The 14,436-nt window shown below is 40.6% G+C and overlaps 1 protein-coding gene across 1 annotated transcript in view; it reads left to right on the top strand.

Annotated features, from left to right (window-relative positions):
• Positions 1 to 4,550, top strand: part of LOC129730758 (uncharacterized) — a 56,239-nt gene extending 51,689 nt beyond the window's left edge. The window contains exon 6 of the mRNA XM_055690313.1: positions 3,108 to 4,550. Coding sequence (XP_055546288.1) covers positions 3,108 to 4,206 — 1,099 coding nt within the window. The 3' untranslated portion in view covers positions 4,207 to 4,550. The remainder of the gene's footprint in view (positions 1 to 3,107) is intronic.
• Positions 4,551 to 14,436: the final 9,886 nt, after the last annotated feature.

Genomic DNA, 14,436 nt, shown 5'->3' with positions numbered 1-14,436 from the left:
CAAAACTTCTCGAGTAGAACGTATGGTATTTGCAACCATTGCAACGGCTTGATTGCATGTGGCAGTGTTTTCTGTGGTGGGTTGTGAGCTTGATTGCTGTGAGTTGCTGCTCGAAGCGAGTGTGCGTGTAGAGTGTTGTGTGGCTTGAGGTGGCTGTGAATGATTTTGTGGCTTCAATTGTGGTGGTTGCACCTGTATGTTCGCTTGATGAGGTCGCGGCGGCGCTTGCGGAACACGAGCTGTTGAGGTATTTGGGCGTTGTGCACTTGCATAATATTCATGCAGTAGTGTATGATGCTTTCGTTTGCAAACTGAACAAAACCTCTTGAACATTTACTTATTCTGTGACCAGGGGATAAACAATTAAAACAGAGCATATTTCTCTTCACCGTGGCGACCCTATCCGAACTACTCATCTTGCGAACTCCGGAGCACTGGAATACATTATGTTGAGGTCCACTACAGAAGCAACAGCTGGGTGGTTCAACAGACACCGAATGAACGGAGGCGTATTTTGCTTGATGACGTTCTGCATTAGATGCTTTCGATGGCGTGATGAACTGCAACACCGAGCATTGCTCGCGCAGGAATCCCGTTAAAGCTTCGTATCTCACAAACTCCCTTGAGTTGAAATGTGTTTCCCAATTCCGCAGTATAACAGAATCTAACTTTGAGCTCAGAATATACGCTAAAAGAATAGACCATTCATTCTTAGTGATTCCCAGCTTCTCAATCATTTGCAAATTTTTATCAAACGTACCTAGTAGCTGATTCAACGCCTCAAAACTTTCCTTACGTACCGCCGCAAATATGGCATCCAAGTGGGTTTTAAGAATCAGTTTTTTATTCTCGTAACGTTTTTCTAGAGCACTCCACGCTACATCGTAGTTTACTTCGGTAAGTTCGATTGTCTGAATTTCCTGCAACGCTTCGCCGTTGACCGAAGCACGCAGGTAAGTGAACTTGTCAATTGCAGAGAGCGATTTGTTATTATGAATTAGAGATCGAAAGCTATCACGAAAGGTAATCCACTGCATCAAGTTGCCGCTAAATGTGGGAAGCTTTATATCGGGCAATTTCACTCGTGACATCGGTGCAGGTGCGGTTACCGTTGTATTCAACTCTGGGGTAACCAGCTCTTGTCGGTTGGGTTTGAAACTCATCAGTTTGGCCTTTATTTCACAGTACAGATTTTCAAATTCCCACAAAGCAGTTGAATTTTCGTTGAGGTGAGTTTCGAGGCGTATTTCTTTTCCTGCAACCGTTACTTCGCTCAAATCATCACTGTCTGTTAAGACTTCAATTTTCCTTCGCACAGTGTAGAATTTGTTCAACGCCTCTTCTACCATAGCCAGCCTGACATCGATCTGAAGTTCATCTCTCTCCTTGCAGTAATCTGTGGTAAACTGCTTCACCATCATTAGGGTATTCCGAAGTTGCCTCTCCTGCATCTGGAGCTCTCGAAGTGTTGAAACTGGCATCTTAACACTTGCAATAATCGCACTATTGACAGCGAATCGTTTCACGCGCGCGACCTCAACAATTGACAGTAAAATTCATGAAAGCGAACAAGACCGACCAACAAATGCCAGCGAAATTTCCAGAAATCGTCAATCAGTGAATGAAGGGCTCACACTCAAAATCCAACACAAATCAAAAGAAAACTCGCAAGCAACTTATTCTATTATAATTTTATTTAGCTCAATAGTAACCATCAGAATTTCCGCAATGGCGGGTACCACATGCAACGCCACTAACAAATAATATACATGCACATGCGACTTCTCTCTTATTATCCAGGCAATCTGCGCGCGTCGGTTTGTAGCTTCCTACAGCTGATTCAAGTTTCCAGCTTCCGATGACGCCGATGATGATTCAGTAATCATTTTTTAGAAAGCACTCACTTTGGATTACACTGTCACCACTTGATTAAGTTCTTTGTTCTCTTTGTTCTTTGACCTTTTCATAGGTCGAACGTATTCACATCACGCGCGATGGCGGGTTTACAATGTCCACGTGTCACGTTTCAGCACGAATTCCCGATCCGACGGTCCACTGATCCGGCTCGAAGGACCAAAATGTTTATTACTAAAACTTGGGCCGGATCAGAGCGGCCACACTGTCGGGATTTTCGGTGCTGGAACTAAAAACTTGCACGGTTACACTGCTGGGACTCTGGGAGGCACCCAGCCTTTATTCGGACGTGGAGAGATCTAAGGCGTCACAACCGTTTCATATAAAGGTTTATTCGCGACTGATATCTATCACATTTTATCGTTCTACTCAGGCTGAGATGCGATTCTATGGATGCTACCGGGTGTCGATAAGAATCGATCTAATCGATATTATATGATCGTAGGTGCGATCGTGTACGTGTGGGATCAGTGCCTGGTAGCACCAATCAATAGCGTTATCGAACTCTGTCTCTGTTTCGCAACACTTAGGATTAACGATCACTTACACAATTCATAGTAGTTACGTAATTTCAATTATTTAACATTCTGCAAAAACGTAGCTTAATGTTTGGCGAATTAATTGTTTAAAATAGGTCTCATCAAAGAGCGTAACAGTTCTCCATTCGGAAACAACGAAATGAGCAGAGGGCTACGAAAAATGCTCTCAGTCAAAAAGCTATACAACATAGAGATGCTTACCATAAGTTGTTTAGGTATTTGCTTTAAATAGAAGGTTTTCTAAACAAAATTTGCCCCAATGTTGGAAAATTCGAGTTACGACAAAGCTTACTCAATTTGTGACTGTCAAAAACTTCTCATACTGTATTCAAGAACAGCAACAACATTCAATTACCTGAAAATCAAAGAAAAGATTAGAAAATCGAGCCTTTGCCGGCAAAGTTGTTACATTTCTGAGAACGACAAAATCTTAAAAATATTAACAAAAAATAGAGCACATAGGCTGTCGAGTGGGGAAAATAATTAGGTGACTTTTGAAATAACAAATTAATAAGGCTGAAAAATGTCATGGAAATTAACATAACAACACTTAGATGATGATGAACAAACTGGCATTATTACTTAATGGTTTTATTTCATATGATATTTTCTATGAAGATCAATGCGAAATACTACGTTGTTTCCTATTTTTAGATGGCGCCAAGAGAAAAAGGTTTTAGCACAGCTCGAGTCCCTTGCATCAAGGCTCCAACTGACCACACCGACACCGACTACTCCTTTCAACGCCACTACCAACGGCATGAACTCACTGCGGGCTAGCAAACGTAGTCAAATGAGCCGACGGCCATCGACTGGGTTCGACAATCCAGGCTACGTATCGCACGACAACAATTCCGGGGACCTGGTGCAACAGTATACGGCTTATAATAATTTGTACGGATCACAGAGCGAGTTCAACGCGAGCATATTCGGGTTGAACCCTTCCCAGTATATTGGTCCCCCGCCGCCACCGATGGGAGCGGAATGCAAGAAGACGCAGTCGCTGCTGGATCTTCGGTTTATTTTCCCTCCAAAATTCCTTACCAACAACGAGAAAAAGACTGCCAAAGAGAAACCGGGAACTGATGAAACGGACAGTGTCCTAAACAACAATCTTAAAAATAAGATCAACAATAAGTTGAACGACAGTACGAGTAAAGATAACAAAGCTAGCAAAGATAACAATAGCGTTGTAGATATGAACACTGACCCGACGGCGGTCACCAACGATCCAATTTATTACACGATTGAGTCTACCAAAAACAATAAAATCCTTGGTCGAAACTGTGTCTCGCTGGAGAACCTCGGTAATATTACACTTTCGGAGTCACCACTGCCATATAAAAAGAACGATCGATACGGCAATAATCTGCTCAAGAACTACACCCTGAATCCGTGGAATGTCATCGCTTATAATCCGGCTTATAGTGCATACCCGCCGGCATACTTCCACTACGGAGCCATGCATCCGTATCAAATCTATCAGATGCATCACAACAATTTTCCTCCACCGGCTTCGATGGGTGGTGGATACTTCACGGCCGCAGGCCATCAGCCAGTCCACCCTCATAATCACCATTACAGTCCGCGCCATCATCACTCTGGGGATCCGCGGGCAGCTTATGGTGGAGCAAACCACTCGACCCTTAGCTATGGGTACAGTAACGCTTATCTCAACAGTGCAAATAACAGTCGCCAATCATTGGGAAATGAGTCAGATGACTTTCGAAAGTATCGAGATGTAGCGCTGTAGAGTCGTATCAGCCGGGAAAAACTGACCAGGCCGGGGGAGTAAGTGCATAGTTTTTTTTTGCGACAGATGTATTTATTTTCCGACGTTAGAGTCGTAAAAGGATATAAGAATAACGAATCGAGCCAAACACGTGCATTAGAGGGACATGTGTGCGTGTGTGAAGCGATGTACAGGCGCAATACTCGGATAATCAGTAGATTTGAAACGATACGTATAACGAGAGATGTCACATTGAAGTACTATTACGATCAATATTGTCACAGTTACCTTTGTAAAACCTAAGAATACGAAGTTGTTAAAACAAAGCCAATAAATTACAACGAAATAAAATATTTATGAAAGATAGGAACGTACTTATTAGTGGTTTGGATTTGTGTGATGACAGTTTTCCACCATGTTTTGGGCACAAAACAAAATCTGGGCATTTTTAAAAACCATTTATTCTACATACAAAAACAAAAGTGTGCAGTGTAAATAATTAAGCTCTTAGACAAGAGAGGTTATACACTAAAGTCGCTTTTTACGCGGGGGATATGTGCTGCGTAAAAAAACCGCGTAAAAAAAACCGCGTAAGTTCCGGAATCCGCGTAAAAAAAACCGCGTAAATTCCGGAATCCACGTAAAAAAAACCATCGTTAATTTTGCATTCCGAGTGAAGGGGAACCGAAATCCGGGCAAAAAAAAAATACCGCGTAAATTCCGGAATCCGCGTAAAAAAACCGCGTAAATTCCGGAATCCGCGTAAACAAACCGCGTAAATTCCGGAATCCGCGTAAAAAAGCCGCGTAAAAAAACCCGCGTAAAAAAACCGCGTCACAAGCGACCTTAGTGTAGTTGCGTTGCGTTGAGTTCTTTGTCAACGTCTATTACATTTCCAGTCTTTATAAGTAATAGGGTGGGGAATCGTTATATGAATTTTCATGCAAATTTTAAATGCAATGCGCCAAGCGGAGACAAAACCAATCGACCTCAGGTAAGTTTAGGGTTGTTTGGTACCCCAAAAAGAACCAAAAAAACTTGGTTCTGGAAAATCGATCAATATTCCCCACCCTAATAACTAAGTAATAGTGATCGCTTCACTTCTTCCATAGGGTTTACACGTGAAAAGTAAAGCAGATACTTTTATTCATACGGTCTATTCAAAGGATAGGTTTTCCATGTTGATGCCTTGTTGCGAATATGGGATTGTGGGCAAGCGCCCCAATATATGCAATGATTCCATTTTATTGCACCAGCATTGTCGCGCGACGTAACAATGTAACATACAGATTTATGTAACGGAATGTTGCCTATTGGGATGTGCATAACACACTACAGATATGACTGATCTTAATATACTTTGCATAGCTTTAGAGGCATCGATGTATTGGACACTTTGGTAGAAGCACAAAGAACAGACGTTCATCTTCTTTTCAAAAGATGTGTAGAAACTTGCATCCGTCATTTACCACTAAGTGGTAATGTTCCCGCTAGGTAGCGCTTCTGTCACTTCCAAACCAAGCACTGATATCGATAAAATATCGATACCGCAATATTTATGCAGTGCAACTGGGGCACCACAACACAGGTGTCGTTAGTGTATTAACGTATTTTGATTCAAATTTCTACACACGATTTTCAAATTTCTTTATATGAACATGAATGTCTGTTCTCTGTGGTAGAAGGGTCTCACCTGTATTCTATCGGTATTTCAAACATATTTTTAAAATAGGTTCTTGAGAAAGGTTCTATCACAGACTAACAGACGTAACACTGGAACCTAGCTTCATCGCCACAAAAAAGATCATTGTGATGCAATCTCATACATATTTTGTGGTTCCCCATTTTACATATGCAGTAACGCTAGCGCTGATGTGAAAATACATGAGTCAGCGCGAACACGGCAGCAGATGGTGTTAGCACAGACTAACAGACATAACACGTCGAACAAATTTTCAATAAAATCATCGTTTGGATGATTCCAGTACTTTACGTTAGTAACACTAGCACCATCTGCTGTCGTGTTCGCGCTGCGTCATGAATTTCGACATCAGCGCCAGCGTTACTGCATGTGTCAAATGGGAAACTACAAAATATGTATGAGATTGCATGACAGCGCTCCAGACGACGTTTTCGCGCGATGACTGTTATTCGATTGAAAATTTGAAATGATCGTTTTTTGTGGCGATGGAGCTAGGTTCCAGTGTTACGTCTGTTAGTCTGTGATGCTATGTTGAATGAGTGAAGAGTATTCCCGACCAATGCGATATGTAACTTTTGCTTGGCGCCTGCCTCAGGGCTTTATTTTTAAATAAATCCCCGATATGTTGCCTACTGTCAAACGTGTAGAGCGTTCGGATGATTCCAGTACTTTACGTTAGTAACACTAACACCACAGACTAACAGACGTAACACTGGAACCTAGCTCCATCGCCACAAAAAACGTTCATTTCAAATCTTCAATCAAATAACAGTCATCGCGCGAAAACGTCGTCTGGGGCGCTGTCATGTAATCTCATACATATTTTGTAGTTCCCCATTTGACACACGCAGTAACGCTGGCGCTGATGTCGAAATACATGACGCAGCGCGAACACGACAGCAGATGGTGCTAGTATTACTAACGTAAAGTACTGGAATAATCCAAACGATGATTTTATTGAAAATTTGTTCGACGTGTTATGTCTGTTAGTCTGTGATAGCATGTTGCCGTCTCCTGTTTAAATCACATTGCGGACCACTTTGCGGCACATCTAATGAAATGAAATTTGATTTGTTGAGCACTGTTAGCTTTCCAACCATTTCCGTACACCAACTGGGACAGTACAGCAAAGTTTTCTTTACACGTTTTTTTACACGGTTTCATTTTACACGTTATTTTACGACGTTTTTCCAAATAACGCGGTTTCTCACACGGTTTTTTGCACGGTACGTAGAATCGTGTAAAAAATACTTTGCTGTATGACCCAATACGACTCGAGGGGCCATGCTTGGAGCACTGTTGGGGGATCCTAACGTTATTGCCTAACTGATTGTCTTTCTCACGTATGGCGCAGCTTGTGGTTTCTATCCAGGATTTCCTGCAGCTACCTCTCCGTGTACTCCGGTCTGGATACTCACTTGTAACGTTTCACGCTTTAGGATTTTAACCAACCGGCTCAGCGACGTGTCAAACTTAACGACCAGCTTCCTGGTGGTGGCGTACATCTTGTTTCTGTCGGCAGTCGGCCCGGTTTTTTGTTCACAAATTCAAATTCAGTGTTTTGGTTAACAAATTCCTAGCTGCTAACGGAGTCTGTGGAATACCTAGCGCTCTTCCACAGTATTCTAGTCTTCTGCGTTAGGCCATCGTAACACGCAGAGAATTCCCTTCTTTCGTGACGTGGGATCAATACTGGATTCTTTAAACAAACAATTAATTTCAAACTCGGGCAACGGCACCCGTACTCTGCCGAAACAAATGGAGTTGAGAAGCTCCTTGGCGTGCACCCCTACAAGGCCGCATGCAACAGGCAGAACTGAGGATATAGAACTGGAGGATTACTTCAACCTCGACAGCGAATCGCTGAACGGAGGGTCCTCGGTTTCATCACTAATCCTTGGTTCGTCTAGCGGGAAAAAGGAAAACCCCCTGCGGTGACGCAGTCGAATAACCAAGGGACTGAGTCATCTCGTGCTGCCGTCAAAAGGGTTCTCCCAATCGCAACTGCTGCTTCTCCCAATCGCAAAGACTGCTGAACCAAGGCCACTCACGCGAGTAGGCAGTAAGCTTTGTTTGTCAATCAGTCGACCAGATTAACCGCTTAGGTCAGGTCGTAAATAAGCGATAACGGTCGACTGACACTGCGTCGCAAAACAGAAGCGCTGAGGGCTCGAGCTGCAAAAAACCTCGGGGCTTGGCATGCGCGGAGCCTCCTACACCGAATCGATAGCGACACAGTCAGATGGCTGAAGACTACGGCGTCTTCTCTCAAACAGTGGGAGGAAGCACACCTTCGTGTATTTCATACGAAGGACCTGCCAAAGGCACTAAGATTCGTCGGGTACTTTCAGGACTATGTGGTCACCACGAACGAGAGAAACCTCCGTCTACTTCGTCTACGTTCCAGAACGACGGTTTTTCCACATGTGCAAGGCGAGGATGCCATCGCAACGTCACTGAAAAGACCGTCGAACTGATGGTGGAGCTGGACCAGCAGTCGTCGAACTATAAAGCGGCACAGAGCTTCCTGCCTCCGCTTACTTGCCGGGGCATCGATAAACCGCTCATCGTCGGCTGCGATACCACGCGCACCACACTGTCTGGGGAAGCTCGGATGTATACACACGAAGTGGTTCATCTCTGATGAACCAAGTTTATCAGACTATAAAGACATATCAGATTTGACATCGAAGCTACTACTCTCAGAGAAGAACACTTTAAGCATCCAAAGAAAACCAACTGGAACTTTTTCAAGAAATATCTGGTTAGCTCAAGGACATCCTGCCATATGAATATTCGAACTCCAGTTGAACGTTAACGAAACGGACAGTCTGCCGTGATGGGCCCTGTTGGAACGAAACTCTTACCATCCTTCGTCGGGAAGCTAGATAGGGCCAAAATAACGTCCAACTGGGATGCTTATAGAGCATCACCATGTCCGAACTGATTGTCGTGACATTTACCTCAATCCATTGCACGTCCAATGTTCTCAACTATCACCAACAGAATGAGTCGCGTCGCGGACGCTTCGGCACATTTCGCATTGCGTCGCTCAACGTAGATAGACAAAGATGAAAATGGGTTATGTGATTGTCTCTTTCTCTCAGAGTGTAAAAGGACATAAGATCGATACCGATTGCTTCCGATTAAAGTCGAGTGCCATCTGCTCGAATAACGATTCAAATCGTTTTACACTGTTGCAAGTATTAGCTTAATTTTTCTAACAATCGCAGTATCTACTACACTGATCAACTTTTTTCGAGCCAGCTTTACTCTGGGGCACATCCCAGTCAGCTGGCAAAGCGTAAAGGTGGTGTTTATACCAAAGTCGGGCAGAAAAGACAGAACATTGCCCAAGGCTTTCAGATCTATAAGTTTGACGTCAACGCTTTTCAAGTTGATGCAGAAAATTACGGTTAACTACATCCGCAGTGAATTTCTGAAGGATTTGCCCTTGCATAAGCATCAATATGCCTATCAACAGGGCAAAACTACAGAAACCGCTTTGCATTGCCTAGTGACAAAAATCGAGAAGGCACTGACACGGTGCTCCTGAGACCGTTATTATCAAAAAAAAAGGTACCATGAAAACGGTGAACACCAGTTTGTTCGTTATGATGTTCTACATCTCTGTGTGAATTTTTAAAAAAATCCTTGGTGGCATTTTTGAGTTTCGTCCATTTTATGTTGAAATGTCCGATATCCTTAGAAAATTCATACAAACTTCATAAGTAATTAGTCATAGCCTCTCAGATTTCGATGAAACATTGTAGGAATAGATATTTTGCCTCCTGACAAGCAATTTTTATATAAATAAAACAAGCGCAAGCTTTGAAAAGGGCGTATCTTCTTCTACGGTGCACCTCGGATCGTTATTAAAAAAACGTTAGATATAACAGAATCAATTCATTACATTTTGATGGCATGAACCATTTTAAATTATTTTTTAATGGATAAAATGTCATAGTTCTCCAACGTTATGATTAAGTGGGTGTAACATAACATAATGCTGCAATGTTGGGTTATGAAAGGTGCATATTTTTTTCTTCATTTTCATTCCAAGTTCCTAATGTATATATTTTTCGCGTTTATGATATTATTTTGCATGTATATTTACCATACATATGTTCAAATCTACTTACATTATAACTATGCAATAAAAAAGAAATAGGAAATAAAACAGAAATTAACTATACTGCTCATAAAAGCATAAGAGTCTCATATTACTTTTAGGCAAATTTGAGTATATGTTGTCAATGTATCTAATTTTGTTCATATTTCCGTATGCCTTGATGAAATTTGAATGTTTGTTCTAAAAAATAATAGAAAAATACCAAGCCTTGCCTGTTCCATATTGAAAATAAAGGCATACGAGTCCCATCCTAAGCATTAAAACTGAATAAAACTTATTTGTATTCTCGAAGAAAATCGAAAGTAAAGTGAAGTTTTTTCCTGGCAACTGTTTCCAGAAATCCTCCTATACATTTGGGATGAGTAGAAATAAAGTGTTCAGGAGTGTGGCCTTACGGTCTGTATCAATTTGTTGTGGACTCTCAAGGAATTTCATTGTAGACTCTATGTCTAACGAGCTTTCGTCTATCAGCTGTAGTTGCTCTTTGGTAAATAACATGCACCGGTTCATGCTACAATCCGTTAAACCCAAATCGCTATATTGCAATTCTATGGTCCAAAAATGTTGGGTCAAAATAAACTGTTCACATGGCAGACACTAAAAGGAATAATAATAAATGCCTTGGCCGTCTTAGAATGTGTGGAGAAAGATATGCTTTTATTTTTTGTATATATAGAAAAAATAAAGGCAAACGAGTCCCATCTTTTATTTCCAAGCCTGGAACTCAGGCAAATGTTCTTAGAACTCATGGAAATACATAATGCTTCACCTCATGAACATACAGTTGAATAAAACATACTTTTAGTTAAATCATAGTTATTTGCTATAAATTGAAGATTAGAATTTCATTTGCAAATTTCTCAACTGTGAGCACATTTACATATGGGACTCTTTTGCTTTTATGGGCAGTATAAGTGTCCGTTATTATAATCAACAACTGCATTCAACAACTGTGATTTGTAGGCCATTGATGTTGATACAGTTTTGTATCGCTCCCAAGTAAGAGTCACTGTGGACAGATTCTGACGCATGCTGCTGAAGTAACCGCAACATAATTTGAAATAAACTTTTTACTGCTAGGTTATATCAGTTTTATTAAAATAAAGAACTTAGGCCCTTTCCAAAGCTTGGGATTGCTTTATTGTTATAAAAATTGCATATCGGCAGGCAAACCATCTATTCCTATAAAGTTTCATTAAAAACAGAGAGGCTAATACTGGTTACTGGTGGATTTAGTACGAATTTTCTAAGAAAATCGGACATTTTGACATAAAATGGACATAACTCAAAAATGCCACCAACGATTTTTTTCAAAATTTACCCAGAGATGAAGAACATCATAACGAACAAACTGGCATTTACCGTTTTCATGGTACTTTTTTTTTTGATAATAACGGTCTCAGGAGCACCGTGACTGAAATATAAGGAAAAAGCGGTCCCCGATCAGAAGAGCATAACTAAAAAATTCAAAATTCTCTCAACGTGAGATACAAATAACATATTTTGATACAGTTTTGTATTTTTCCATATAATTTTGATAACAAAATTGAATCTGAATGAGTTATAATAACAAAACGTGAAATGAAGTAGTTCTGAAACAAGTCTAACTGATTTTTCGTTTTTATCAAAACCTGTTTTTTCTAACAATGTTTGTTATTATATTGTTCTATATACTATCTTATTTTGTTAGAAAGCTGATATATTAGTAACAAATTCTGATATGTGTTTAATACTAGTAGTATCATTTCTGTTATAATTTCTGTTATTTTAACACCTAACGGGATAAAATTGAAAACACAGCCTGTAAGATTTTTCCCGTAACAAAATAACAACTTCCTTATCGGGTCTGCGCTTTTCTTGAAATTGAGGGAGCTTTCGATAACACGTACTTTGCATCAATTCACATGGCTCTACAAAAATAAAGCAGTCGATAATACTACAATGGGCTGAATTCAAGCAATGCTTTCACGCAGAAGGATCACAGCTGCATTGGAAGATACGTCTGTACAAGTTGAGGCAGTAAACGTGTGTTCACAGGGAGGAGTTCTCTATCCACTGCTATGGTCACTGGTATACTCACCTATAGACATGCGACAATCGGAATCTTTTCAGACAGTCAGGCCGCACTGCTGGCATTAAAGTCTGCGATATGTGTTTCCAGACTAGTCTGGGAGTGCATTGCAACACTCAGGGAACTTTCCCGTCTCAACGAAGTTATGCTACTTCGGGTACCTGGAAATTGTGGAATCGAGGGAAATGAACATGCCGACAGCCTAGCAAGATAAAGATCTGCTCACCAATTCATTGGATTGTAACCGTTTCTGGGTACCTCCATATTTGCCATTAAAGGCGAACTAAGTACATGGGAAAAGCTAGAAATAGCATCTCTCTGGCAGCGTGCGCAGGGTTATAGATAAGGTAAATAGTTTGACTACTCCAACCTTGCGGTTACCGGAAGGCTACTTAGTTTAACTCGTAGTGAACTACGCATTATCACGGGACTCCACACCGGACACTGTCCCGCTCTCTATCGTTTAAGAAAATCGGTAAAGTCCCAATCGGCAATTACCGCTTCTGCAAAGCTGAACCTAAGAGCTCAGCGCTTTTGGTCTGCTTTTGCGAAGCTCTCGCTTCATCGAGGTTAAACTTCTTCGGAAGTTACCTCTCAACTCTATACCAGGTATGGAATACCAATCCCAAAACGGTCACTGGTTTCATCAACCATGTTGTTCCGAATTGGGGCTTACAACCAACTAGCTCAACTCCTTCAATGAGTTCGAGCAATCGGGGTCAGCCACAAAAGACAATGATAGGAATTCACAGTGGAACTTCTGCCCAATGACCTTCAGGCATACAAAAAAAAAACACTTTTAGTTGTATTAATTAACTTTTAGTTGTGTAAAATAAGTTGTATTGAATAAAATGTCTAAAATAAGATGTATCGAGCTTATAAGGCTTTCAAATAATATTATGCATTAGTCACATTTACTAATTCAAATATTAGGAAATTCTCGAAATAAGAGAGTAATGAAATCAGAAGAAAACCCTTCCTTTTTTGTCGCTTGAACAGTTGTCAACAGGCAAAAAAAAAACACACTCAACGTCTCTTGGGATCAAATAATAAGGAACTCAAATTTCCAGCTTTAGAATCATTTCCAAAGCATGCAATCCCTTGGAAATGGCTTGTCGTTTAACGACGAGCAAGCCATTCCTGCATTACTATGCATTGAGCGATTCCTCCAATTCAGTGTCTTCGAAGGTTTTTAGATTTTCTTCACGCGGGCAGCTGCCAACCTCGAAATAATCGTCTTAAAAACGACGGAACCATTCACGGCACATTATTACCCTAGGGGAGTATTTTCGTAAACTTTTTAAACTCTCGATGAGCTTCAGCCGCCGTTTTCTTTGAATGAAATGAGAAAAATAACACCCTCACGCAAATAACGATTACACAGTGCAACAAAAATTGACTTTTTTTCTGCCTTGGCTTCTATATATAATTTTTTTGTGTATTTTTAAGCAAAACTGAATTTCCCCGAGTTTGAACATATTTAACTTAAGGGGCAACAATAGCGCCATTTTGAATTTTTGAGAAACCGGTAATTTTTGTGGTTTTTTCGACGCCATTTTGTTTTGAGGCCAAATATCAAAATTCTAAGAGTTTGTCCACATATTGGCATCCTTTTACCCATATTTAAAAAAAACAGATCTCAAATCTGACAAAAACTGAGCTCAAAACGGTGATTCTACGAAACCGGGTTTGGCATAGTTTTAGCACAGACTAACAGACGTAACACTGGAACCTAGCTCCATCGCCACAAAAAACGTTCATTTCAAATCTTCAATCAAATAACAGTCATCGCGCGAAAACGTCGTCTGGGGCGCTGTCATGTAATCTCATACATATTTTGTAGTTCCCCATTTGACACATGCAGTAACGCTGGCGCTGATGTTGAAATACATGACGCAGCGCGAACACGACAGCAGATGGTGCTAGTGTTACTAACGTAAAGTACTGGAATAATCCAAACGATGATTTTATCGAAAATTTGTTCGACGTGTTATGTCTGTTAGTCTGTGGTTTGAGTATGTTTTTCACAAAGTAAAATAATATCGATTATTTTTGAGCATTAATGGTAATTCGCTAATATCTTTAAGTGGTAGTCAAATTATATCTTATTTTGAGTAAAAAAGTCTCAGAAATCGAATGGTAGGTGTCTGATCTTCGTAAAATGTCAGCAGATAAACCTATTTTAGTATTGTAGGGGAATTTTACGTTGATCAGACACCTACCATTCGATTTCTGAGACTTTTTTACTCAAAATAAGATATAATTTGACTACCACTTCAAGATATCAGCGAATCACCATTAATGCTCAAAAATAATCGATATTATTATGCTTTGTGAAAAATATAC

This window comes from Wyeomyia smithii, chromosome 3 (genome assembly GCF_029784165.1).
Source record: "Wyeomyia smithii strain HCP4-BCI-WySm-NY-G18 chromosome 3, ASM2978416v1, whole genome shotgun sequence".
In the NCBI taxonomy this organism is placed as follows: Eukaryota; Metazoa; Arthropoda; class Insecta; order Diptera; family Culicidae; genus Wyeomyia; species Wyeomyia smithii.
This window is presented reverse-complemented; position numbering and strand designations above follow the sequence as displayed.